At 45.8% G+C, this 26,486-nt stretch overlaps 1 protein-coding gene across 1 annotated transcript in view; it reads right to left on the reverse strand.

The window, feature by feature from the left end:
- Window positions 1–26,486, reverse strand: part of CLSPN (claspin) — a 503,683-nt gene that overhangs the window by 43,029 nt on the left and 434,168 nt on the right. The window contains exons 22-23 of the mRNA XM_069622600.1: window positions 21,661–21,763; window positions 12,597–12,676 (exon numbers count right to left, since the gene is read on the reverse strand). Coding sequence (XP_069478701.1) covers window positions 12,597–12,676; window positions 21,661–21,763 — 183 coding nt within the window. The remainder of the gene's footprint in view (window positions 1–12,596; window positions 12,677–21,660; window positions 21,764–26,486) is intronic.

Consider the following 26,486-nt stretch of genomic DNA (forward strand, 5'->3'; position numbering starts at 1 on the left):
TGTAAATGCTGAAAAGGACCATTCGGTCAAGGAATTGTTCCTCTAATCATTCGCAGTGTATGCCCAGCAGTAAACCTTTGACATAAAACGCAGTTAACTACATCAAATGCAACGTGTTCCAACAAATTTGGCACAAACCAGTCTTCTGCAATGCTGCAGCAAGACTTTCCCTAGTTACATGCGCAGGGTAGTGCAACTGTTCAAGCGCTACCTTTAACAATGCTACTGGCATCACCGGTTTTCCAGTGCTGTCCTGTCGCCATAATGATAAAGAACACCCCCTTCGCTCCCATAATTCCTGCTCTTCCTGTGGTGCACTGCCTCGAATCTCCATTCATTGCATTCTCTGCAAATTAAATCCTTGGTTCACTACCATAATCGCGACTACTTTCTCGTTAATATCTAGAGTATCAAAACTTAACATATCTGGTGAATATGCAACATTTTCGGCATCTGCAGCTTAGTTCCCGCAAGTGATAAAGTCGGTTCGCTTAGTATGTGCTGCGCATTTAACTATCGCTATGGTGACTGGGAGTTGTAGTGCCTTAAGTCTTCCCAAAAGAAGCGTGCTGCACTGGAGTGCTGTCCGCTTTAGCCACTCCTTTTCCAACGTGCTAGCCCTGCCCTGCGTGGCAGGGTTCACTATTTTACATCTGACAATTTTAATCGCTGGATTTGATATTGTTTCATATGCAGAAGCTCTCGGAGATGTCAATGTACCCTTGGGGTTCTCTAAAATGGCAAACCAAGCATGTTCCACAAAAAGCGTTATCAACCCATTACAATACTTGTAGAATTCTCAATTGCGTACACGGTGGCTGTCAATGGTTGTTTGCAACAAAAGTGTCTTTCATAACTGGATCTAAAATCCCACTGTCACATGCAGGAGGTTTATACCCTAATGTAGTCCTCTACGTAAGCACTGCTTTCATGACTGTCCTATTTGTGTGTGAAAACAAGAAAAAGTCCTGAGCATAACTGGTAATGCCTCTTCAAATCCTTCCTCCATTTACTCAGTCCATTCTATTTATTTCAGGTTCTCCTTACTTTCTTTAGAGTTTGCAAAAGGGGTCTTTTGTGAGCTGGAATGTTAAAGACCCATGCATCAGCTTTAACGTGTGTGGTTTTGCAGTTTTCAAGATCGCCTGAGCTCTTTCAGGCATTACCCTCATTTGAAATCAACTGGCCTATGTACAATACCTTCTTGAAAGTACTCTAACTTCTGTCTACTCTGTATGGAATCGTACCAAAATGTCGCCCTCATTTGTGCACCCCCACAGTCACTGCGACTTAGGGAGTGCACAAAATGAGGACGGCATTTACTGTGCCCGAGCAGAGTGGGGTATTGGGTGCCCCCCACTGTAATTGGGCACTGTATCGGGAGTCAGGGGTGTCCCTCGCTTACCATTTTGGCGAGTGGGCTACATGAAAGAAAAGCACCCTGCAGCCTCAGTTCCAACCCACGTTAGTGGGAGAAGCAGGCACAGCAGGGATAGCAGGGTATAGGCAGTGTGCCGCAGTAAAGGTAAGTGGGGTGGGGAGGCGAAATGCAGGCCGGCAGGTGCAGGCACAGAGATCTATCTGATCACTGCGCGGCGCCGTAATTGGAGTCGACATTTTCATTGGCGCAGTTACAGGCGGCGCAGTGATCAGATTATTTTGTATCCCTTGACTGCTAGCATAGTCATTAACTGAATCGAGTCCTGCCTGCACTCATCTTCTGTCGTGCTACAAATCAAAGTGTCATCTATGTACTGCATCACTGCACTCTTCAAATCAATATTGCCTGGGTTCATCTGTAGGACTCTGTTAAAGATCGATGGGGACTCACAGTACCCTTGAGGCAAACTAGTGTGTTTCTGACAGATTTGGCGGAACGTAAATGAAGTCAAGTCTTGTGAGTCCTTGTGCAACGGGATTCAGAAAAATGCATTTTTCAAATCAATCACCGAATATCACGTTTCTACTGGGATACTGCATAGTATCAACACTGGATTAGGAACTAAAGGAAACTCTGCCTCTACAATCCGGTTAATTGGTCTCATATCTTGTATAAATCTCCATGACCCTCCCTTTGATTTCTTCACAGGGTACATCAAGGTGTTGCACGATGATTCTGACGGCACCAGGATACCTTGTTACATCAGTGCTGAAAAAGTCTTAAAAATACCCCTATCCGCATCTCGAGACATCAGGTACTGTCTTGCTCGATGTAAAATCGCCCCTGGCTTTGGTTTTATCTTAACCTCCCCTAACCCCTTCTATAGAACTACGTCATAAAGGCCTGTAGTCCATAAAGCACGTGGCACATTTTCCAAGTCTTCATCAAAAAATGCTGGACACTGCTGCATTATCGCCATTGGATCTCCCTTTTCTCTATTCTAATCCAATATGTGATGCTCAAAGAATACTACTTTGTCTGATGGGTCATCTCTAAACAGGTCATCGCCAGTGACTTCAGTCAATCTGCACCCTTCCCCCAATGGCAATCACTGTTCGCCATGGCCTTCCCTCGTCATCTGCCATTTGCCCTGTGAATGCCAATATAAACTCTCCCACATTCATATTGTATCCCAGGTGTAGAAAACACTATACCTTCGTCAGTAAAAGAAGTCATGTTAAGTTTTGTTACCAAGTCTCTTCCAAAAATATTAACTGGTGTCTGCTGTGAATACAACAATGGAACAGACATGTCACACTCTCCTATAGAGACTAGCAATTCCTAAGTAAAAGGAACTCTACTCGCAGCTCCAGAGAACCCTTGAGCATTCATGGCAATTACCAACATTGGATATTTTCCCTCTCATATACATGAGCGAGTAGCCTCAGTGTCTACTGGAAACGAAAAGATTTACCTCCTATCGTCACATCAACCCTTGGTTCCTCTTCGGGTCTGGTGTCACTGATAGTACTGAACAAATCAAGTTGCCCTGTGAGCTGTCCTATTGTGGATACATGTACACTTCTGTACCGGTCAAAGGATTCCCTCCCATTACAGGGACACCCCCTATTCTAGGTGTCAATTGTACTGTGTATGCATTCTGCTGCATCTGCATGGGTGCATGCTGTGTCTGTCCTTGCGGTGGATTCAATAGTGCTTGCTGTGCCTAGCTTGTGAGCTATATGCTGGAGGATAAGCAGCCCCTCTCTTGGGAATTGGCCATTGTGCCATTCTGTACACACCCTTGGCTTACCCATACGCGCGCATTGTGTACCGTCATTCCACATGTCCAACATATTGGGGGAGCCCGTGGGACTAGTCCCCTTTGGTTGAACTCTCCATGCACATTCCGATTCTCATTCTGTGCATTCCCTCCATGGTCCATCGGGCGCTGATAATTTGCCTGCAATGTACATACTGCTTGCTGTATTCCCAGTCCTCCTCTGCTCGTCAATACTGCCCCTACTATGGCATATTTTGACAATTTCATCTGAACTTGGCTTCTTCAAGTTTTCTAGCATTGTTTTTGTTCTCATTTGTCTCCTGTAACAGCTGACGGTGATGCACTATAGTCAACTGTATTTCAGCCCATAGTTTTGCTTCCATTCCACCTGCTTCTTGAGTTGCCTCTGTACCTGCTCAGGCAACACCCGACAAAATGTGGTAAAATAATGCCACCGTTTATCCCTACGGCTCACGTGTGTCAAGAGTCCAACGTTCCTGAATGTAAGCAAGAAGATCCTTGTCTTCTTTCATCTTATGTGTCATCATTTCACCCATGTCTGATGTGTCAGGATACTACACCCTGAGAGCCCTCCAAACATCTGCGCTAAAATTATTAAACAGCGCGCCATCGTGCGCGTGTTTTGTGCCGTGACACTTGAATAGCCCGCTCTCTTCCAAATGTCATCGGCTCTTTCCCCAAGAATGGCTGCTAGGAGACCCTTCATGTCCCCTATTTCCAAGGTATTTCCTCCAGTCATTTTTTCGAATTCATAAATCCATTTTCCCACACCCGCCGTTAAACTGAGGAGTTTGCACCTTAAATTATCCTTACCCATCTGCGGCCATGGAATATACTGTGTCTGGCTCCCCTTTTTCCAAAAAAAAGGGAAACTGCGTAAATCCTGACCCGCTATCGACTCCCATCGTCTTGACTATCCATAGTGGGGACAATGGTTTCTGATGGGTCTTCTTCCTGGAAATAACCTGAACCTGCTCACATATGGCAGTGATTCTCCCTTCTCACTGTACGGTCGTCCTTTGGGATGCTCTGGACATGTTATATGATCTGGCGTCCTATCTTTAGGTTGCTATAGGTCAGGCCATCTCACTTCCTTGTCTGCCTGCAGATTACCCTCAGAGGCACATGCACCTCCTCTTCTCCTCCCTCTTCCCCACAGAAGGATTCTCTCTCTGTCTGACATATCTAGTCACCAACTAGTGAGACACTCGTCCCCTTAGATAAGGCTCTATGCTCGAGGCCGAATGGATTACTTTCTTCGCTTCGTGATTGATCTCCCTTCCCTCGGCTTCCCGATTTACCACCTTCCATCAATTCTTGATCGGCTTCATTGATCCCATCTCTGATGCTTCCTACAAAGATTTATCATAAGGTTACTGACGTTGCTCCCTGTAAAAGGAGGAACTCTTCTATACTGCCCCATTGTATTGCTGGACTTGGCTTTATTAACTCTGAATGCGGTCAATGTCGCGCTCCCGTTGTCTCCTCTTTTGTTCTAATTCCGCATCTAACTCTTTGCTTTCTCGCTTCCCATCTAACCCTTTCCTCTTGTCTCATCTCTCTCCTTGCCCATGCTCCTCTTTTCATCTCTATTTTGTCTCTTAATTTTTGTGCTCCTCCCCTTCTCCGTTCTGGTCTCTCCCATTCTTCTATTTCTCTCTGCCCATTATCACACTTTTGTTCTTTTGCCCTTTCTTCCTTATCTGTTGCTGCTCCTGATCTGTTCTCACCGCTGTCTGCTCTATTTTTTTGCAGATCTTTTATCCTCTTTTCTCATTCCGTCTTTTCTAACCTGTTCATCTTGATCTTCCCTTTTCCCGACTTCCGATGCTTTTCCTATCTAGCTTGAGTAATATCTGTCCTCCCATCCATTTTCTCCGCATGAGTTTTACTTAGTCAGCCTTATCCTTCTCTTTCCATCTCTTGATCTCTCGTTCTATGTCCATCGATGCATTTGATCGCTCACTTTGCTCTTCCTTGTTTTGCAAGATCTTAAAGATCTCTCAGGTTCTTCTGGACTATTGTCACTACTATAAGCAGGTGGTTCGTATATCTGATTACTATACCCTGTCACCACTTTCAGTTCCTTTAACGGATACAATCCTAAGTCTTACGTACTATCGCCTTTTACTTCAGGCAAGGGGAGCAGACCTTCCTCGTTACACTGGTTAAATATCCACTACTCAGGTGGCAAATCCTCCCTCTCTTCCGGATACATTTTCCAAAGCTCTAAAATAGCTAACCTCTTCTCCAATTCCTCCCCCACCCGTGTACGCAGCGTGCAAGTATGTGGTCATGTGTTGCAATACCGCTCACTACAATGATCCTCCTTGGGGCCATGGCATGAACATCTCATCTGCCGTGCCTTTCACCCATTCTGCACTGTATTGTTTGAGCTTGGCCATGTGTTTTGGCAATGTCTTACAAAAATGCATCAGAGGAGTAATGTCTCCCATTGTGACTAGTCTGAAATGACTGTCAATACTTAAGTGTTCACAAAAATACTTTTTTGAAAACAAATATAAGCGTGCGCCAACTATCGCTGCTCAAAACCTCTCTCAACATACCTCTGAGTCAGTACTGACAGTTTCCCTAGATAGACAATATAACTCCTTGACTTTATCTTAATTTTACATACGTCGCTCTTCGACACCTTAGTTTAACACAAATACAGACTAGTCGACTCTTCACATTAAGCCTTAGTTATCATTCTTAATTTTTCACCCCTAATAATATTCTGATTAGAGTTTAAATTGTTATCTTATACGGACCTGTCCTGTACGTCGCCTAGTTTACTTCAACAGAAGTGCATAACAATTTCTTCTAAACCTCCTTGGGTTAGGAATCTGTCCCTCATGTTACACAAAATAAATCTCCTGTTACTTTTGCGCTACTTTCTAAATTACCACAATCCCATCCTCAGTTTACCATTCCCCTTAGTCTACTCAACATTCACTCCTTCAGCTCGAGGCCTTCGTTATCGACTCCCTCCTCCAATTGACCACATCCGTCTTCCGCCCGGAAAGCGCCTGTGGCAACCAGGTAGGGATTTTGTCAAAGAGGAACCCTGCCCACCATCTCGATTTTCTTGCAAGATTTCTAGTCGGCCGCTCTCCACAGGAAATCTGCGATCTTCCGGCTAGATTGCGGTGGGTGCCCCATCACACGAAACTCTGGAGTCTACGGGTCGATGGGTCTTATTTTCCAGCCATCCAACTTGCTAGCAAATTATGGTCCTTTTAATCGAGTTAACATCATACGATGGAGGGCATGCAGAATATCTTACATCAAATAATACCGACTCAGCAAGTTGGCAAAATGTCAGTTTTATTCTCAATTGTCCTAAAACAGGGAGTTACAACTGACATCAACGGACGTCGCACAACATAGTCTCAACATGATTCATAAAAAATACTTTTATAACAAAAACTAGTCATATGTGACGTCATACTAAATGGCAAACTAAAAACCTACCTGAGATTGTGGTTGGTTCAAGGGGAATATCGAAGTATACTTTCTATAATGGATTGGATTGTGATTGGGGCTCTACAGTTAGGTGGACAACTTATGCCCAGCCCCAGTGCAAGTCATCTGCAACAGTTATTGAGTACACAGCAGATCATTGGCTCTCAAACGATAAGGCCCTTTGTTATATGGCCCTCTACAATTGGTTGTTACGCTTGTACCTTCTGGAATATTCAATTCACTAGCAGCATGTAAGCTGGTACCCCAGGTGCTGGTGGGTAGACTTGACCGTGCCTCCCCACATCACTCATCTCTTATGCCGTCTGCCATTCAGATTGTCTTGGAGCTTGGCCTTGTAGTAGCTTCTCTTCTCTGGGAATATAAGGGAGTGTGAGCATATGCTTATCTAAGTTCGGGTCTGCATGCCCACTTCCATTTCCATCCTGGATTCACGTGATAGGAGACTGAATCTGCCCATATTATAGCATTTAATTATCTGGAATAAAGAAACTTGGCACTCGTGTTGCTCTTGAAAGAACAATACCTCCAGTGCTTTAGAAAAAATTAAGGTTTATTTCAAGTTAAGAGCATACAGACCCCCAGTACTTCCTTCCTCCAAGCTGGGATGATAACAGTTTAAGAACTATTCTGCATGGGACTCGTATGCATGCCATGCTACATAATAGTCCCTGTACAAAGATTCCAATGGGAATCTTAAGTGCATCACTATAGAACTACACAAATAACTATTTACATAAGGAACATCATAACGGTTCTCTTTGCAACTTAACAAGGGATGCCTCAGCATCTCACATTCACTGTTCAAGGATAACCACTTTTGGCTTGCTTCAGTCTTTGACACCAGGCCAGACAGCATTTCTTGGTCTACCTTCGAGCTTCAGCTTATTTCTTTGCTGCGACACATACACAGCTGTGAATCCTTTCTCCATAGATTTAAGCTCACTAAAATTGTGACATCGAATATCCAGATTCTATATAATGGCGGCACCGCCTGCAGTCTACTTCTACATATAGCCAGCCTTTACGATTCTTCTACTTGTGTTATAGCATCTGTACAGTTCTAAAACTGCTGGCATTTTCTGCAGTGTTTCTTCACACGTGCAATCTTTATTCCACATATGAAAGTCTTCGATTCTTTGCTTCGTCATCAGATTTTATATGACAAATTCTCTTCTTTGACCTCTTCTCAGTGCATCACGCTTGCTTCTTGTGACGCCACCAACCTCTACTTTTCTCATCTTCACACTTCTTCGGGATCTCCTCCAGGAGACCGTCATCTCTATGGGGATACATCATATAGGGTTTTCTCAATGGATACCTTTGTCTCAAAGGCTTTTTGTGGAATAGGCATCGCGCATGTCGCAATTTCCGGTTTTCAACATATAGGCAGAAAAGGGGCGGGACTTCTTGCAGAGGCATTCAGCTGCTCCGCTTCACGGATGAAGAGGGTCTGGGTGAAGAGAGGTCCCTGGAATGCCCCTCAGCCCCACAAACATGACAGCCCGAAGATTTAAGAATATACAAAGCAACTGACTATTCGGACAGCACCCAGGTGTACCAGTGACTTCCACATATGCGGACAGATACCCTCTTAGACAACCATTCAAACCTTATCCAGTGAATATGTTTTTGAACACAGGCGCCTCAGCACTGGTCATGGACCCAAATGCCTCTATGGATGACGTTGACTAATGCTGAGAAACCAGTGTGCTGATGTCATTAGTGACCCCACGACATAGCAAAGTTAGCCACGAAGTAAGCTCGCAGCCATGCACCAACTTACATGAACATACACGTACCCACACGACGAACATGCTTACAAAGTTCTGTAGATAGAGGACAGATGCATATGCATACTGTCAAAAGCTTTTATTATTTTTCTCATTAGCTAAGTGCAGAAACACTGAACGCAAAGCAAACAAAGAGATGCAAAGCAAGCTTGTAGACGCTTATCACAACTAACCCTATGGAACTACAGGAACATATAAGGAGCCTGGAAGGACCAACTACAACTAACCTATGGGAAACATAGCATAATTAGGAGGATTACATGAGACCACAAGCCACAGGACAAGAAACGAAGGAAAGCAGAACAAAGCTGCACAGAACAGGGCTCGCAGCCAAGGTCAGAGACAAACGTCAAATTCCAAAGCTAAGAGCCACAGAGCCATCTGCAGAAACTGAATAAATCCTCATAAATTTCAAACTAGAGAGCTCGATTTAGTGGTCCTCAACCAGGTGATGCAGCAAAGCTAGGTTTGGATCCTTTAACTTGACTTTCACTAAATTACTTTTCTTTAGATTTTTTTGCGTCACTTATCTAATTCAGCTTCTAGTTCCTTCTGACTGTAGAAGTATCTCTGAAGACTTCAATTTTCTGGCAAATCTCCTCAAATTCTCACTGGAGCTAAAGTTGCTGAGACCATCCTTGATCATGACAGGAATGAAGGGCAGTTTTAGAATCTACCTCAAAATAGCTCCCAGAGCCAATCATTGCTGCTCTATAGGCTCACCATTTTGGAGTGAGATCACAGCCGTCTCCTGAAAAGCACTGCTAAGGCAAAAGATAAACTTGCCCCAAGATTATCACCCTTAGCAATTAACTTCACATCTTACACCTTCCTGTACTTCCAAATGCGGAACCTTTTACTGAAGGAAATACTTCATGGGAACCTGACAACAGTTACATTCGGAACACAGCCATTCTCATCACCTTGAGAACGTGCACCAAGAACAGAGCTGGGTCTCAGGCCTGGGGAGATCAGCTCCAGCCTATCGGGGGACATAAATCCAGGGATGGATGTCAGAAGGCAAGGGCCAATGGTAATCCTGCTACCCGGCAACAATGTAATCAATTTCTTGGGGAAGGGGCAGGACAGCCACCTGACATGGGAGGGTCAATCAAGCAATATCTATAGGTGCTGTACATAAGTGATACCACCCCAATCACCCAACAAGACGGACTCTCAGGTTTTTTTGGGGAAGGGCCCATGTTATGACTTCAAAATGAAACAAAATGGCCCGACACTGGCTAGGGAGTGGTGATTCTGGGAATTTTCGAAAGTCCTGTATGATACCGGTCTGTTTGTGGAATAAACAGTTCTAACTTGCCCTTGGCGGAGTCCTCTGTTTACTGGAGAGGGTTGTTGGGCCCTAGGCGCTGAGACAGTGAGCCCCATGGTAAACCCCAGTCCTCTGTCATACTTAAGCCAACATGAGGCTGGTGAAGGATCCAGCAGCCTTTGTTGCAGTGTGGACACTAGTGTAGTGAGGGTGGTGCAGGGGTTGTCGCCAATGGCGGCAACGCAGGCAGCCTTTGAATGCTTTATGTCCGATGTGGTGAGGCCGGGTCCGGTGGTGGTGTTGGTGCCCTTTCAGGACTTAGCCTTCTTGCTAGTGAAAAGTGTTGACGGAAGTCTGTTTGGCTCCTGAATAGGAGAACTGGGGGAGGGGGGCACACCATCTCTGGTTGCAATGGCAGCCCAATTCCTGGTATAGTGTATGAAGGGTGTGGAAGCGCTGCCAGCACAGACACTGCAGTGGCCGTGGTAGTACACACCGTTGATGGTGCAATGGTTATGAAAGACTTGAGTGTCTCGGTCTGTGTCGTTGTCGACAGGATCATGGACAACCTTTACGACAATGATGTTCAGGTACTTGCATTCGACAGCGTCGTCATCGATGTTGACAGTACAGTGTCGTTGTTGGCTTGATCGATCAGCATCAATGAAGCAGAGGATGATTTGGTCTTTGACAGTGTCGTCATCGGTCTAACGGTGGACCACAAAAACAGTAACCGTTCTGGCCAATTGTGCCATCTTTCATAAACATGGATGGTCTGGGTTCCCCTGATCGGCAGGAAGGGTCTGGGTCTTGTGAGACGGTCCATCTCTGGACGCTTTTTTGTGCACTTTCTTCTGCTGCTGCTGTAATGCTCCTCATGTGACTTAGACCTTTTACTAGAGGTGGTTTGCTGGGTCGTCCAACCCTGTTGAAGTGAGACATGACTCCATACTGAAGCAGAGTCAAAGGCCCCACCGGCTTCGTCGAGCCACACGACCAGTCATCGGTGTCGGTCGCCGAGTGTCTCATTCGAGAAAGCCTGACACCAATGTTGCATTGTTCCATTACATATGCGAATGTAAGCAGTATAAACAGTCGTTGAGCAAGTATTAAATAAACCTTTTTCTGGCCGCAGTGAACGCAGGCATTGAAAAAGTACTTTCTCTTGGTCTCAGACATGAGGTAGGACCATATCGCAGACGACTTGATTGTACAGGAATCGCTGGTGAGCGCGTCAGAATGTGCTACCCTTCTAGTTGTTGAGGATGTCAACGATTCAAAGAAAGATGTTTTTTTCTTCATGAAAAGATGAAATGAGGATTCTCAAAGTTATTAGCAGAGCAAGATTTTTGAGCACTCCCAACATGAACGTGCGGTAGAAAATCTGAAGATGGCTGCAGAGGAGGCGCTAAGAAAGATGTTCCTATTGGCTGAGGGCAGTACGACCCAAAAGTGACCATAATAGAGCACAAAAGTGGCAGAGGTTTTCAGTTTAAGTTTAAACGGCTCTATGTTACTGAGGATTCCCAGCCGAATGATGGGGAATATTCACAGCACGTGAATCTATTAAAGATCCTATGCTGGAGAAATATACGAATACAGGTAAAGGAGGGCCAGTGAAGGGGCTGGCATGTTAAGGGATTAAATCTGTGGTGCAATAGTCTTAATGCTGCCATAGTTTTAATGAAATGTCATTTTCTGGCCCACTATCGAAAAGAAACTAAAAGTTCGAGCTAACTCGGAAAACAGTACCTACAGGGCACAGTGCAAAGAAAACCATTCTCCTCCATAGCAGTACCAAATACACGCTTCACAGAATGAAATTGCTGCTAACAGTAAGTGGATCACAGCCAAGTCTTAGCGACACAAGAAAAATATTAATCTTTTGGCACCAGTATACAACCATGTCTACAATACTGCCAGCATGCATCTGGATATGTGTGCAAGGGGTGCCTAAAGGAGGAGTGTACCATTAAGGGCCTTGTTCCCAGCGGGTTCCCATAGGGAGGTGGTTATGCACAGAGGGCAAACCCTTCTGGTCCCTTCAGGATGAGCAATTGGCAATAGCTTACCCAAAGCGAAGACCCTAGGGCCTTATGAAAGCAGACATGGTGTGCAAGACCATCAGGTAGGTAAGGGTGGGGGGGTGGGAGAAGGGGTGGACAGGTGCAGCCCCACGCAACACCTAAAACTCACCCAAACCTCTAAAAGAAGGGAAACGGACCAGCCACACAATCACTTAGAATGGGGGGAGTGGGAGGGAATGGGAGCAGTGAGCAATGCGAACTTAAGCACCCATAGTGCTCTGTGCAAAATTGTCAAGACTCTTCCCACCATGCAAAACAAAAAGACATTCAGGACAAGCGTCAAACTTGGCAAATAGCAGTTTCCAGCAGAAGAGATGGTCAGGAGAGCTATGAGCTGCTGGGAATCCATTTTAGGTACGACCTTTAACAGGGGTAGGACTATAGCAATTATGTGATGGAATAGGGGAATTCTACTTTAAAGCAGATTATGTGAGAAAGGTTGCCCAATTCATAGGAGGATTCTTAGTGCAGCAACTGGAGCAGCATACCACCAATTGCATTTGACTTTCTGTACTAACCTATATGCTGCACACAAATCATACAAATGTAATTTATGGCATATGCCCAGTTGTGCGCCTTAGTTGTACAAACAGGAGGAAAGGAAATCTTGAAAAAGAAATGAACTTTGATGCAAATTACAGTAAAATTAAAGTCTACAAAACAAAGGAGATCTCGGTTTACTAGGCATTTCTCTACACTGATGTAGTTGTTACAAGTTGTCCTTTTTGGTGATTTGCATCAAATAAGTAAATAAAAACATAGCACAGGTACTCACCCGGGGGACAATGCTAGACTTGAAGGCTTCAAAGGGGTGGCTTGGCTGGGCCTTTTCTGGTTCAGGTGAAGTAATAGTAGCTGAGAAAAGCAATAAATGCATCATTTCAGATAGTTATTCCAAACAGGAAAGATTATAAATGTATTATAGTTTTCACTCATTCAATAAGACGGTTGATGCATTGTACAAAATCCTAATCATCATGTGCGTACAGAGAATAGTCTTGGATGGTCCAAATTAGGCACACAGCTGAGTTGTCTAGGGAAGAACAGTTAAGCATATGGATAAATTCAAAGGATTTCCTTAAACCTTACTATATTTACACTAATCCAAAGGTCCACCACCCTAGATTTTAGCAATCCTGTTACAAAAGTTCTGCCAACAAAAAGGCCAAAGCAATCGATTGCAATGCCACAGTTGATGACATACCAGAATAAGCACACCTGTGTAGAATGATCAACTAAGGAACGGATCCAGCACATTTTTGGTGCTTCCTTTGGGATAATGGTTACATTTTTTACAGCAGTACTGCTATACTTAATCATTTGTACAAAGAGTATACCTTATAAATAGCAAAGACACCTCATATATTCACACCTATTGTGTAACTTTCGTTTGGTTCAGCCAATCAGGCACGAGGATTCCAAGCAAGCACATTCCGGAATAACTCACCGTAGTGACTACCTTACTCCTAATCCATAGTCCCCTTTCATCCATACTTTTGGGACGGAACCGGAGCACTTGTTGTAAAAAGCATCACATTGAAAAATGTGTCGTCCTCTTTTTAGGCAGGGTACCACACGCGGCCGTAATCTTGCCCTCCTTAGGTCCGACCCACGCATCGTCCTTCAGTCCTTTTCTATTGCAAGATCTGAGACCATTTAAGCAATAATAGAGGATACTTATTAGAGGGAGCGGGCGTATGGAGGAAAGGGGACTATGGACTAGGAGTAAGGTAGTCACTATGATGAGTAACTGTTCTACTCCTACGTCCTGTCCCCTTTCCTCCATACTTTTGGGAGATTGCCAAGCACTCCTCACAGGAAAACGGGTGGATGGAACTCCTTTACTGAAAGAGGTTTTTAAGAACCGCCTACCCGAACTGAGCATCGGCTCTGGAGCTCAGGTCTAAGCAGTAATGCTTACAAAAAGCTGATGGGGAAGCCTGCGTAGCTGCTCTGGCAATGGTTTCCAAGGGAACATATTTCTGTAAGGCAACGGCAGCTGCCTTGCCCCGCACCAGATGGGCATGAATTCACTTTGGAGTCTGAAGGCCCTGAACAGAATACGCCTCTGAAATACAGGAAGCAATACATCGGGAGATAGTCGCTTTCGAGGCTGGCTTTCCTTTCGGATCTCCGAAGGTTACAAAAAGCTGGGAAGAGATCCTAAGTTAACATGTTCTGTCCAAATAAAACTTAAGAGCTCGTCTGACATCAAATTATGCAATACCCTCACGGCATCTGAGGCTGGGTCTGGAAAGAATACGGGTAAGGAAATAGACTGGTTATGATGATAATCAGATACCACCTTTGGAAGGAAAGAATGATTAGTCCGGAGGACAACCTTATCCTTGTGAAAGGTGAGGAATGGATGTTCTACAGACAAGGCCTGAAGCTTGCATACATGCCTTGCGGAAGTCAACGCAATCAGAAAAGCCATTTTCCACGATAGGAACTTCAAGTCCACCGTAGCCATGGGCTCAAAAGGTGTGTTATAAGGCAGTGAGGACCACATTCAATTCCCACTTCGGATGCGGTTTGCGCACAGGTGGATAAAGATGCAATAGACCTGAAAAGTGTCTTAATGACAGGGTTTGTCAATGAAAAAGAGCAAGAGTCCGTTGACTGGTAAGCAGCGATAGCCGACAATTAAGTCCCACAAGACATGTATGCCTGAAGTTGCCAGATGAGAAACGAATGACAGAACCGTGTCAATGGTAGCTTCTCTGGGGTCCAGCTGCTTAGCGAAACACCAGTGACAGAACCAGAGCCATTTGCTCCCATACTGAGACCTTGTCAAAGATTTTCTAGCCGCCTGGATAATACGCATATTATCTGCAGACAAGTTAAAACTTTCTAAAGATTTGAACTCCGGCACCAGGCCGCCGAGCTGAAGGATTGTGGGGAGGGGTTCCAAAGCTGTTCGCTCTGGTGAAGCAGGTTGGGAATCAGCGGAAGCCTGATCAGCGAGCAGACTGACAGATGCTGAAGCTCCAAAAACCAGAATCAGGCTGGCCACCAAGGGGATATTAACAGGAGAGTGCAATTCGTCGTGTTGCTGAGCTTGCATAGCGCCCAGTGAATCGGAGGAAAAGGCAGGAAGGCATAGACCCTCATGTTGTGCCACGGAATCTCAATAGCATCCCCCAGGGATGAAGCTCCGAACCCATTCCTGGAAGCATAAAGAGGAAGTTTCCTATTTGATGACGTGGAAAAGAGGTCCACTTCTGGAGTGCCCCAATGGCGAAAAAGGTCGGAGAGGATCTCAGTGTTTAGTTCCCACTCGTAGCTGACCACCGCTCATCGGCTGAGAGTCTGCAGTCACATTCAGTTGGCGCGAAATGTGCACCGGCAGCAGCCACACACTGTGCTGAATGGCCCATTCCCAAATCTGAACGGCTAGATCTACAAGGGGAGGTGACCTGGTACCCCCCTGCTTGTTGATGTAAAACATGGATACTGCATATGTCTGCGGATGAGGACCACTTTGTTCACAATCACTGGCTTGAAAGCTTTGAGCGCCAGGAAGATGGCCAGAAGCTTCAGATAATTTATGTGAAATTACCTGTCCTGTGGCGACCATAGGTCGAAAACCTGAAGATGTTCCAACATCGCACCCAACCCTATAAGGGAGGAGTCCATCGTAATGGTCGGTTGAGGGGAGGGCTCCTGAAAAGGAGCACCCACCGACAGATTTCTGGAAGATGACCACCACAGGAGATCTGTCAACATGCAGGGAGGACATTTTGGTGTCCGGGTCCACCGCCTGAAGCCAGGAGCACAGAAGAGCCATCTGCGTGAGTTCCATCTTGAGACGAGCAAGGGGAAGAGCAAGCACGCACAAAGCCATGAGGCCTAGAAGCCACTGGAACCCCCAGGCTGACATGCTCTCTGATTGAATGAAAACCGGACACATGGTCAACAGATCTTCCATTCTGTCCACCGTCAGGTAAACTCTGCAGTCGATCGTGTTCCAACGGAAACCCAGGAATATCGGGTCCTGAGAGAGCGTCATGAAGGATTTCCGCCAGTTCACCGACATCCCAAGGCAGAACAGGAGCTGGAGGAGACTGAAGGTTGCTCGAGGCTTTCAATGGACAAGAACTATGCAGAAGTCAGTCGTCCAAATATGGATGCACATGAATACCCTGTAGCCGAAGAAAAGCCGCAATGACCGACATTATCTTTGTGAAGGCACGCAGCATTGAGCGGAGACCAAAAGGGAGCACTCTGAATTAGAAGTGCTCCTCTCCCAGGGAGAACCAGAGAGATTTCCGATGCAGGCTCCAAATCAGGATATGCATATACGCGTCCTGAAGGTCCACAACACAGTCAGTCGCCCTTCTGAAGAGAGGACTTTATTTGGCAGGGCGTGATCATCTTGAATTTCTCTTGGGGGGAAGAGAAAGGTTGAACTGGGAAAGGTTTATGGTTGGGTTTGGGCACCGTGAACAGACAAGAATAAAACCCCTCCCTCGTTCCACTAGTGGAATGGGTTCCACCGCCTTGAGATCTAGAAGCTTCCGGACCTCGGCTCCGAGGGAGGGTGCCCTCGACTGCTGAAAGGGAGGATTGAAGGGTGGGGTAGGGGCAAGCGGAAGCCCGCCAGAGCTCTGGACAAAACCCATCAGTCTTCGATGATGGTTTGCCACGCCTCCAGATGACATTCGTCCACCCACCGGAGTCTCGTGCGAGCACCCAAAAATATAATTCTGCTGATTTTTCAGTGGAGAGACTACCTGTCCCTGTTGAAGAGGCTGAAGACCAAGAGAAAAATGTACCCCGTTGCTGTCTCCGATGGGAGCTACCTGTCGGGGTATCAGCTCTGCGTGACCTGCAGTGCTGGAACCCTCTGAAGCCTGAGGACCAAGACTGGGATCCTTTGACTGGGGGCTTCACTAGCACAGAGACTTCGCAGTTTGCATACTCGCCTCAAGTCTTTGTAAGCTTGTCATCCGTTGAAGAATGAAACAACTCTTTGCTGTCAAAATGCAGGTCCAGAACTTTATCTTGGGCCTCCTTTGAAAACTTTGTTGCATGAAGCCAAGCATGACGAGAGGTGTCCATCCCCAACATGAGGCATTGAGCTGTGGTGTCGACATGGTGCACAGCAGCCTTCAGCATATCCTGCGCCAATACCCTGGCGTCTGACAAACCACCCTTAAAGTCTCCCAGCCTGTCCCCAGGAATTAACTCCTGGAAGTCTGCCAAATTACTCCACAGTTTCATATTCTCCGCCGTCAAAATGAGCTCTGCGTTAGCCTGACGCAATTGCAGCGCTGAGTTGGCAAAAACGTTCTTGGCAAAGGAGTCGATCAACTTTTCTTCCTTGGCCAGAACTTGAGCTGCTGCAGCAGAGGTTGTCTTGCATTGCAGAGTGGCGGCGACACCACCGTTGAGGAAGGGAGCGGACAGGACGCCAAGGCTACTTCCTCGGAGGTGTGAAGCCTGTAACGGGTGTCAATTATCTTATTCATATGTAGCCCAGTGTGGGGTTTATCCAGACTTTGTGGGCCTCGGACAGAACGTCCTTCTGAAGGAACAGGCAGGTGCGCTCCTGTGGAGACAATGAGCGCCCCCGAAAGCACCCCTTCCTGCGGAGCGGGTGCCTCAGGTACTGGTATGTCAAGGAGTTGGGCTGGTCCTCACTATCCTGGTCTGCGTGAGGGTCGTCCAGAACGTCAGGATCCGCCGGTTGCGATGCCACCGGCGTCAAATTGATGTCTCGATCTGCTGGAGTCTTTTCAACCGGAGACAACGGAGGCAGAGGCGGGAGAAGTGGAGGCTGGCTGGGAGGTAGAGTGGGTACCGCTTGCGGGGCAACGGGTGCCGTGACTCGAACTGCCGGGGCAGGATGCGGCACCAGACAGCAGATCTCCCTAAAAGGCCTTTAAAGCAATCCCTCATGGGATCAGTGTTCATAAGACTTGAAACCTACCAAAAAAAGGTATCCTCTGCTGAAACATTAGCTACTGGAATGGGCAGAGGCTGCTCAAAAGGGGTATACCCCCACGAACGTAGTGAGGAAGGCTGCCAAGAGGGCCTGCCACCAACAGGGTCTACATAGACCAGTGGGGCAGAAGGCGGAAGCGAGACCGTATGCAGTAGTGGTATCCGAGCACTCCTGTCACAGAAAGGGCAGAAAACATTCACACCGTCCCCTGGACAAGGTTGTCCACCAAAAAGAAGGCCCCAGCACCCACCATTGATAGCGTGGGTGTGAGGGAAGAATCCAAAATGGCCCCCGTAGACCACGCGGAAAGGCCCGCAACTTGGTGAGTATCTGAGTAGAACTGCGTCACACGTGTGGATGAGTCAGGTAAATCCACAGACTCGTCAGGGGACTTGATCGAAACTTTAGCCTTGTCAGGACTGGCTGGGTTAGTAACAGGAAGAGTTTATTCATAGAATTGGCTGGGTTAGTAACAGGAAGAGTTTGTTCATAGAATTAACATAGTACTTGCCCAAGTCAAGATGGAGCGAAAGAAACTAAATCTGATTGGTTAAAGGAACAATGATATGTTTGGTTTGCCTGATTGGTGGAGAGGACAATGGGTTTGATTCTTGGGAGGTGAGCAAGATTCTAAACTGCCTTTCATCCAGAGAAATTCAGTGGCTGGTTGTACTTTAGTTAAGCTCCTTAAGTAAGGCCTTTTCAGAGCTCAGAAGATCTACTAAAGAAGTAAGAATTTCGTTTGCTGATCCAGTTTGAACAAGAAGTCATCAGGTGGGATTGTTTCTTTAAAGATTTTAAGATTGTCTCAGTGAACTTTCATTTTCTTTAGAAGAACACTTAAAAGGTTAACAAAATTTCAAAGTCATTTGAGAAAAGAGACATTTACAGTTAAAGTTATTATTAAGGAAGACAAGCTTGAAGATATGAGCATGAGTTTAATGAAATTAACTGCGTGTAATGTTCTTAAAGACTGTTAAATGTGTGCGCGAGCTCGCAAGTTGTTGTTTACGTGTTTTTGAAAGCGCGCGGGTATTCGGAGCGATAGAGCGCGTGTCCAAATAAATTGAGCGAGCGAATTTTAGCGCGTGTACATTTTTAACGTGGAAAACGTTTCATGAAAAAGCGCGTGTTTTGCGATAGAGCGCGTGCCCAAAAGACGTGCGCGAGTGAATTTTAGCGCGTGTCCATTTTAACGTAAATGACGTCTCATGAGAAAGCGCGTGTGGGTTTGCGATAGAGCGCAAGTCCATTTTGGTGAAGCGCGAGTGGTTTTAAACGCGTGGACTGTTTTACGTGGAATAAGTTTCGTTTCTCCGCGCGAGTTCGGTAGCGATAGAGCGCGAGTCCATTTTAACCAGCGCGTGTTATTTTTCTTACTGCGTTTACGTATTTTTTCACGCGCGCGTGTTTGCAGAGAATCGCGTGTGTATTTTAAACGAGAGGACAATTCTTCACGTCTTCTGATTTTCACGTGTTTATCGCACACGCTACTTGAGGAAGAAACTATACGTTCTTGTGTAAATAAAGAAAACAATTCACACGCATAAGAAAGCAGTATTCCAGGAAGTTAAAGAATATTTATTTTTTAATGTAATTTATGCAAATGGACTTCAATACTTCAGAGAAAGACTGCCACTTATGAAAGCATTGAAAATTACATTAAGTTAAAGAAAACTTTGAAGCAAGAAGAAAGTTTAGTCCAGAAATGGTTTGCGCAAAGACCATCACTTTAGAATTCTAGAGAGACTAAGTGGTTTGAACTGTATGCACAACACCAGAGATATTTACAAGATATCCCACACAGATTAATAGCCTCTAAGTCTTTTACTGAGGTTTAAGAGGTAATGAGTTTAGAGTTTATTTAGAATAATTTTAGAAGAGAGGTTTTTATTATCATATAAGTAACCAGGTGTATTTTTTTACCACAGATACCAGAGCCTACCAGACGGTTGCAGGGCTGCAGTGTCTCCATTGTTATTTTCTCCAAATTCCCCTTTCCCTTTCTTGGGGTTTTCAGCTCAGCTTATATTTAAGGGTTGAGAGGTGAACTCCTAGTGAGGGTCTGTGGGGCCAGCATCAGCTCCTGTGGAATTCAGTCAAGCCGGACCCTGACAAGCCTTGACACAAGGATCATTGGCATAGCAAGTACTATGGGGCCTGGGATGTTTACTGGACATCCTGTCGTGACCCTTTGAGTTGGCCTCCAAGAGAGGAACCGAGAAACAGTCAGAGACCTCTCCCTGTGCCCCCCTCAACAGAACCGGTAACACTGCGAGCGCGGGAAAGTTGAGGAATTCACCGCACAGGCAAGACCTTAAAAGGTTTCTCAGTTCTGTCGTTACACACCTTAGCCTTGATAAGAGGAACCTCGGAACAGACTCCAGTCTTTATAGCTCCCCCGAAAGGTGCCTCGAACCTGTGGTTCCGTACAGAAAGCCTCATCGGAGGCCTCAGGGCACACCCTGGTGTCTGTATGGAAAGCTCCAGACAAGGAAACCTCAGAGCGAACTCCAGTACCAAATGCCTCAGCACGACTGGGCTGGCTATTAGCACTTGATTGGTGAACCTTGGATCGTGATGCTGTGTCGGCAGCCACCTCGCAGGAACCCTCAGAAAACCCTGGTACGCCCATTAGGCCTGTGAGGCACCTCAGGAGAAACCCAGGTAGCAGAGCTTTTAGCACCACTCCTGGACCTGGAGGACCCCGGGAAGAAGTCCCCTGGCCGGGGTGCCCTGAAAAGTAAGTAAATTTACTAGGCGTCTCTTCTTTCCGTCGATGAAGAGTTGACAATGCGGTGGAGGAACTCTGGAAGATCTCCTCCCACCTATGAAGACAACGCTGAAGTGCCCAGACCGAAAGGGAATCACAGTAGAAAGACGAGTCTCAACAGTGGTCCAGTCCCAGACACTACAGAGAGAGAAGGGGGATCCGTTCACGCGAAGCGACGTTCGCAAGAGGAGCAAACAACAAATCCCAAATTATCCGGCATAGACGGAGGACTACGGGACCGCAGAACCGGAGCAGGAGAGGACAGCAGGAAAAGAACAATCTTCCGAATGATGTAAGGGCCTCCAGCCCCGGCCACGCGGAGAAAAGGACTGAAGGGCGATGTGCGGAGCTAAGGAGGGCAGGGATCTGGCTGTGTGCGGTACCCTGCGTAGAAAGAGGACATTTTTCAATTTGATGCTTTTTTTTTTATACAAAAAGTGGTCCGGTCCCGTCCCACAGGACTGAATGTCCCAAAAGTATGGAGGAAAGGTGACGGGACGTAGGAATAAATTACTTTGTATTCGCTCTTGCCCAGCTGATTGTCCATGGTGCTGTATCTGCATAGCCATGTTGCACCACACAACCCTTCTACTTTATTTTGCCTACATACGAACCATGCCAAGTCAGCAGGGGCTAAAGGAAATGGCACCTCCAGGCCGTGGGCAATGCAGAGGAGTCGGTGCTCTCAGCCATCCTCAACGACCCTTACTTAACTCAAATCTGTTAAGTAGGGTGTTCTGGGCTCCTAAACCCTGCCGATTTACGTACAACCTTAGTACAAAAATGTTCTACAATGTCACCATTGCTATTGAATCCTGTGGGGCTAACTGCCTAAGGGATAAGTATCCACATGCTTATGGGTGACCATTTTTTTCAGACTATAGACACTTAAAATTAGCATTTCATTCACCAAATTAGTATGGTCAGTTTTCATTTAGAAATGCTAATGTATTGTGCTCCGACTGGGCATGGCCCACATACAATACAAATTAAATTGTTAACAGAATAGTAAACCGATCAAATGCAAAAACAAGAGACACATGAATGTATTGCATTCATTTCAGTCCAGGGAAATCATCCCAGAGTACATCTTGGGACAATGGTCGTCATTCATACCTTTCCTCTGCAGTGTTTTAGCAGTTACTTTCTTTGCCAATTTCATGAATTGACTATCCTCTCCGATGTCTTCTACCTCTTCGTTAACTTTCCCACTTTCTTCCTGCAAGTTTTAAAACAGGTTTACGAAAACGGTAAGCATTTGAATAAACAATGGACAGTTCATGAAGGAATACAATTTGAGCCTACACTTAATTGCAAAAGAGTAAATTAGCACCGAAAACAGGAATGGCCGAATAAATTACTCAATCCATCTAGCTGTATAAGCATCACCTATTGGTCCGAATATAAACAGCAATAAAATCCTGGTTCAATGTTAGGCAGAATCCTGTGCAGTTCCCTTGGGGAACACTGCAAAAAGATTAAGACTACAGGAGTAAGCAGTAAACCCAATTGGTAGCAGTCTGCACCACCCAGATTTACCGGGTAGCTGTGGCTGAGCAGTCAGACTTCTCCCAAGAAGAGTAGGGCAGTATGCAGAGTATACACAACAGGGCCAAAACACAGTAGAGCAAACAAACACTGACCAGAGCTTTGCATAAAAAGTATATAGTTATTTATTTAAAACACACTTTAGGCAATACACTAGCACTCTCAATGAAAAGTTAGTTAAAACACAGTCAGGTAAGTATACACACCTCCCTTGATAACTATCAGACAAGTCAGGGTTAAAGCACAACTATTTGTTAAGACAGAAGTGAGCGCTTAACCTAGATGGCACGCCAATAGTTTAGGTTAAAAAGGGAGAGAAAAGGCAGAGCATAAAATAAAATAAAACAGTTCCCAACACTTTTCAGAGTTCAGAGCAAGGGGAGAAATGGAGGTTATACTGTAGAGCCAAAGTTCATAGGCTAGGCCCACTTTAAATGGTGCAAAATGAAATGTGCCCAGGATCACTCGGTTTAAAGTGCACTGAAAGTCTTTGCAGTGTGTTCAAAAGAGGTTGGGGTGATTCAAAAGATAGTTAGAAGGCATGGAGCCAACCCAGTTTAGATGCCAAGGATTTAAGGGTCACCTTTAGCAATATGTAGAAAGGGAGGCCAGGCAGGACACAGTACCTTAAAGAGAAAGGAAGCTCCAGCGGGGGCAGTTGTTCCTGGCAGTGGTTGAAGTTCGTGGTTCCGACCAGGGGAAAAGATCTCGTCGAGGAGGGGACATGGAGTCGTTGTACTGCACAGGGATGAAACCAGCCGCGGAGTTCCCGATTAAAAAGGTATGGTGCTTTTATTCGCGGTCAAAAGTGGTGAGCTTGGCTATCTGGCCGCCGGGGTGCTTGGCACGGGCGATTCGACCAAGTGACGTCTTTGGAAGCGAAAAAGGGCGAACTGGTTGGTCCTACCAGCTCAAAGGGAGAAGACTCTCCAGCAGAAGATCTTCTCTTGTCGTTGGAAAAGCGACGAGTTTGTTGCAGCAGGGCTTCACCGGTGGTATCGTCGGTTGCAGGTGGCTCAGCTTCTTCCCTCTTCGGATTTTTACGTCCTGTGGCGACTTCTGAAGTTCCAGTCCCAAAGGCCCTGCTTTTAGGTAGAAAACCCCCCCCCATTCATCAGCCTAGCTGTCAATCACACATGCTAAGTGGTGAGCAGGGCGGCTCACCACTGGGCCAAATCAGAGTAGAGTGCGACTTGGGTTGCTAAGGCGACGCAGTCCAGGGTGCCAATTCCCCCCCCCCTCCACCCTTCCTGTGGAACTCAGACAGAGTGGCACCATTTGGAGGGCTTCTATGGAGAAGCCCGCAAAAATAGTGGAACAAAGGGCTCGACCTTGGTCAGAGTTCCAGAGACGGACACAAACGCCATTTTAGAATAGAGTTCTGGCAAAAAGACCCAACCGGTGATTTAATATTAAATAAATAAACCGGCGCCATATTGAATATTGCACCAAAAAGTGGTGCGTTTAAAATCAATGGGAAAATCCCATAGAGAATATTCTGGTGGAATATTTCGCGTGGTAACCACTGCCACCAGCTAGAAACTCGACGGGGGGGGGGGGGGGGCGGCGGGACAGTGCCCCCTCAAAAACAGACCCAGGGGAAATCGAATTACTCCTTACCAGTACTTCCACAATATGATGGTTTGTACTGGTTCTGTTCACAATTTTGGACTAGTAAAGTCAATGGTGACTTTACATGCCCTGGGAGACAGTAGCCAGTCCCAGGGCATGAAGTCTATGTTTGGGGGTCACTGTGACACCCCTGTGGTACTGCACTGAGGGTGCTGTGTACCACACATACAGAAAAACAGATGATACCCTATGGAGTAAAAAGAAACCCATAGCCCATAAGCACATAAGTCAAAGACATACCTCAAATCATGTCTAAGAGTGGGAGTAAAAGAGTCTCACTCTTAGCAGTAGAAAAAAAAAATCCAGCAAAGCTGCTGGGGGACTCACTAGGTTTGGTAAATTAGCCATAAGAGAATTCTCCTTAACATTCAACCTCTACAAATGTGTCAGACCAAAACATTAAATCGAACAAGATTTCATTTGCAGGCCTCTAGTCACATGCTGCTGTGATGAATCCTGTGGAGTCCTCACTGACCACCCCCCCCCCCCCCAGGCTAAAATCTCCCCCATGTGGCCAGCAGTCTCTACCCGACACTGACCCTGGGGTTGGTATGAGGGAGGATCACATGTGACGAGATGGCTGTCGGGTGAAAGGTGGTGACTTTCAGGAGACACGCAGTATTCTTCCATTCCAAATGAAGAAGACACAAATGTATACATTTCTGATGCCTTATTGTCACTTTAAAAAATCCCTCATTGTAAGACCCCAAAACACCACCTTGTAAAACAATCCAAGCGGAATACCATTTATACTTCATGTACACCTAATACTCACTTAACATCTCCTGTCTATGATGGTTTTGTGATTTAAACAATGATCCAAAACAATACACGTTTAAAATATCTAAAATGTATATGGACTCGAACTCTCAAAGCCTGTAGTACTGAGACGAGGGAGAGGAAGGAGTTAATGTGGAATTAACGAAATCCCAATCCAAACGTGCGGACTAGTTGTCACAATGCGCAGAACATTTAAATCTGAATACCTTCCATTGACAAGTGGAGACGAGAGAAGCAGAGCGGGCGAATCAGGAAGCATAACCTAAGGCTTAACAGTTGTGGGAGACCGGGAGAAGCTCAACAGGGACTGCAACAGTAGTAGGGCTGTTGGGGACGCGGTCTCTTGTAGCAGCAGCAATTTAGGTGGCAGGTGAACAATGAGCCGGCGAGAACTGAATGAGGATCTGCAGAGCAGAGGAAGCCTACCTGAAGTGAAAACTTCACTGCATCAGTGTGCAACAATTCGGAGACGCCATCAAACACCAGTGAGTCTGCCCACAGGGGTTGGGGGAGCGAAAGTCATATGGACAGTTAAAAGCTTGATTTGAATACCGACCAAGTAAATTGGAAAGACAGTTAACACAAGTCCTCATATAAGAAGTCAATATGGGGAAATCTGGAGTAAATATCACCAGCAGATGAACATTAATGAAGAAGATGAAAGGCAATAGCTGTACAAGTCTCCATATATAAGATATCAATTTGGGGAATATCGGAACAAGCATTGCCACAAGAAAATGAATTTAAGTAATGAAGTTGAGAGGCATAACCTGAACAAGCCTCCATATAGGAGATGTAGATATGGTGGAAGTTGGAACAATTAGTACCCAAGTCAATGAAGTATAAACAGTGAAGGAGTAACAACTGTGTTATACTGAAAGAACATTGCAGTGAGGGAAGTGCATCAGGCAGTGAGCCTTTGGGAGAAAGATACATGGCACGAGAGTATACTAAGGGATCTACATAACCCAGAAGTTGATTACTGACATGGGAAGAATAATCTATATAAAAATGGGAGAAAGAGAACCTTGTAAGGAGTCCTGGTGGAGTGAGCACATCAGCAGTGAACCTTTGGGAGAAGAAATACCTGGCACGGGATTATACCAGGACACCATCCTCAAGAAAGTGCTGTGTGAAAAACATTTCTACTACTATTGAGGAATCATTATTTGAAAGAACAAATTACTTACCCCTGGTAACGTTCTTTCGACTGGATGTACCTCCTACGTATTCCTCATCTTTGACACTTGTTTCCCAGCTCCAGATGCTTCGGAAATTATTTTTCCGGATGGAGGTGCTGTGCATTGAGTCGATGTCCCTCAAAGGCCTCCGTCGAGGATGATGTCATCAAAGGCATATATAGCACATGCAGCGCCCGTTGGCCTCAGTTCTGTTTTTCCTCCTCTTGCAGCAGAGATACCAGTAAATACGGGAGTGACCACAATGGAACGGAACCTGTAATAGCATGGGACATTCTACTGAGGTGAACGATGGGAGGGTGTTCAGGAATACGTGGGAGGAACATCCAGTCGAAAGAACGTTAAGATGGGTAACTTGTTTTTCAAATGGATTGTGTCCTCCCACGTATTCCTCATATTGGAGGGACTCCCAAAGCAGTATTTGGTTTGGAGGAGGGAGTAGAATTATAATTCATGCATTTTCATGGACAGAGTGAAGGACTGCCTTGCCAAAAGTGCCATCCTGACCACAGGAAGAACCCAGACAATAACACTTAGTAAACGTGTGGATGGAAGACCAGGTTGCTGCTTCACAAATGTTTTTAATTGGTACACCCGTTTGAAGGGCTGTAGATGTAGCCATGCCCCTGGTGGAATGGGTCCTTAAAGCTTCAGGGTCTTTTCCTGCCAGCATGTAACATTCTGATATTGCCACATTTATCCAACTAGATAAGGTCTGTTTGGTAACAGCCTGACCCAGCTTGTGTCCTGTATAACTGATAGAGTTGGTCATCAATTTGTAAT

Source organism: Ambystoma mexicanum, chromosome 11 (assembly GCF_040938575.1).
Source record: "Ambystoma mexicanum isolate Mex_15411 chromosome 11, UKY_AmexF1_1, whole genome shotgun sequence".
NCBI classification, from domain to species: Eukaryota; Metazoa; Chordata; class Amphibia; order Caudata; family Ambystomatidae; genus Ambystoma; species Ambystoma mexicanum.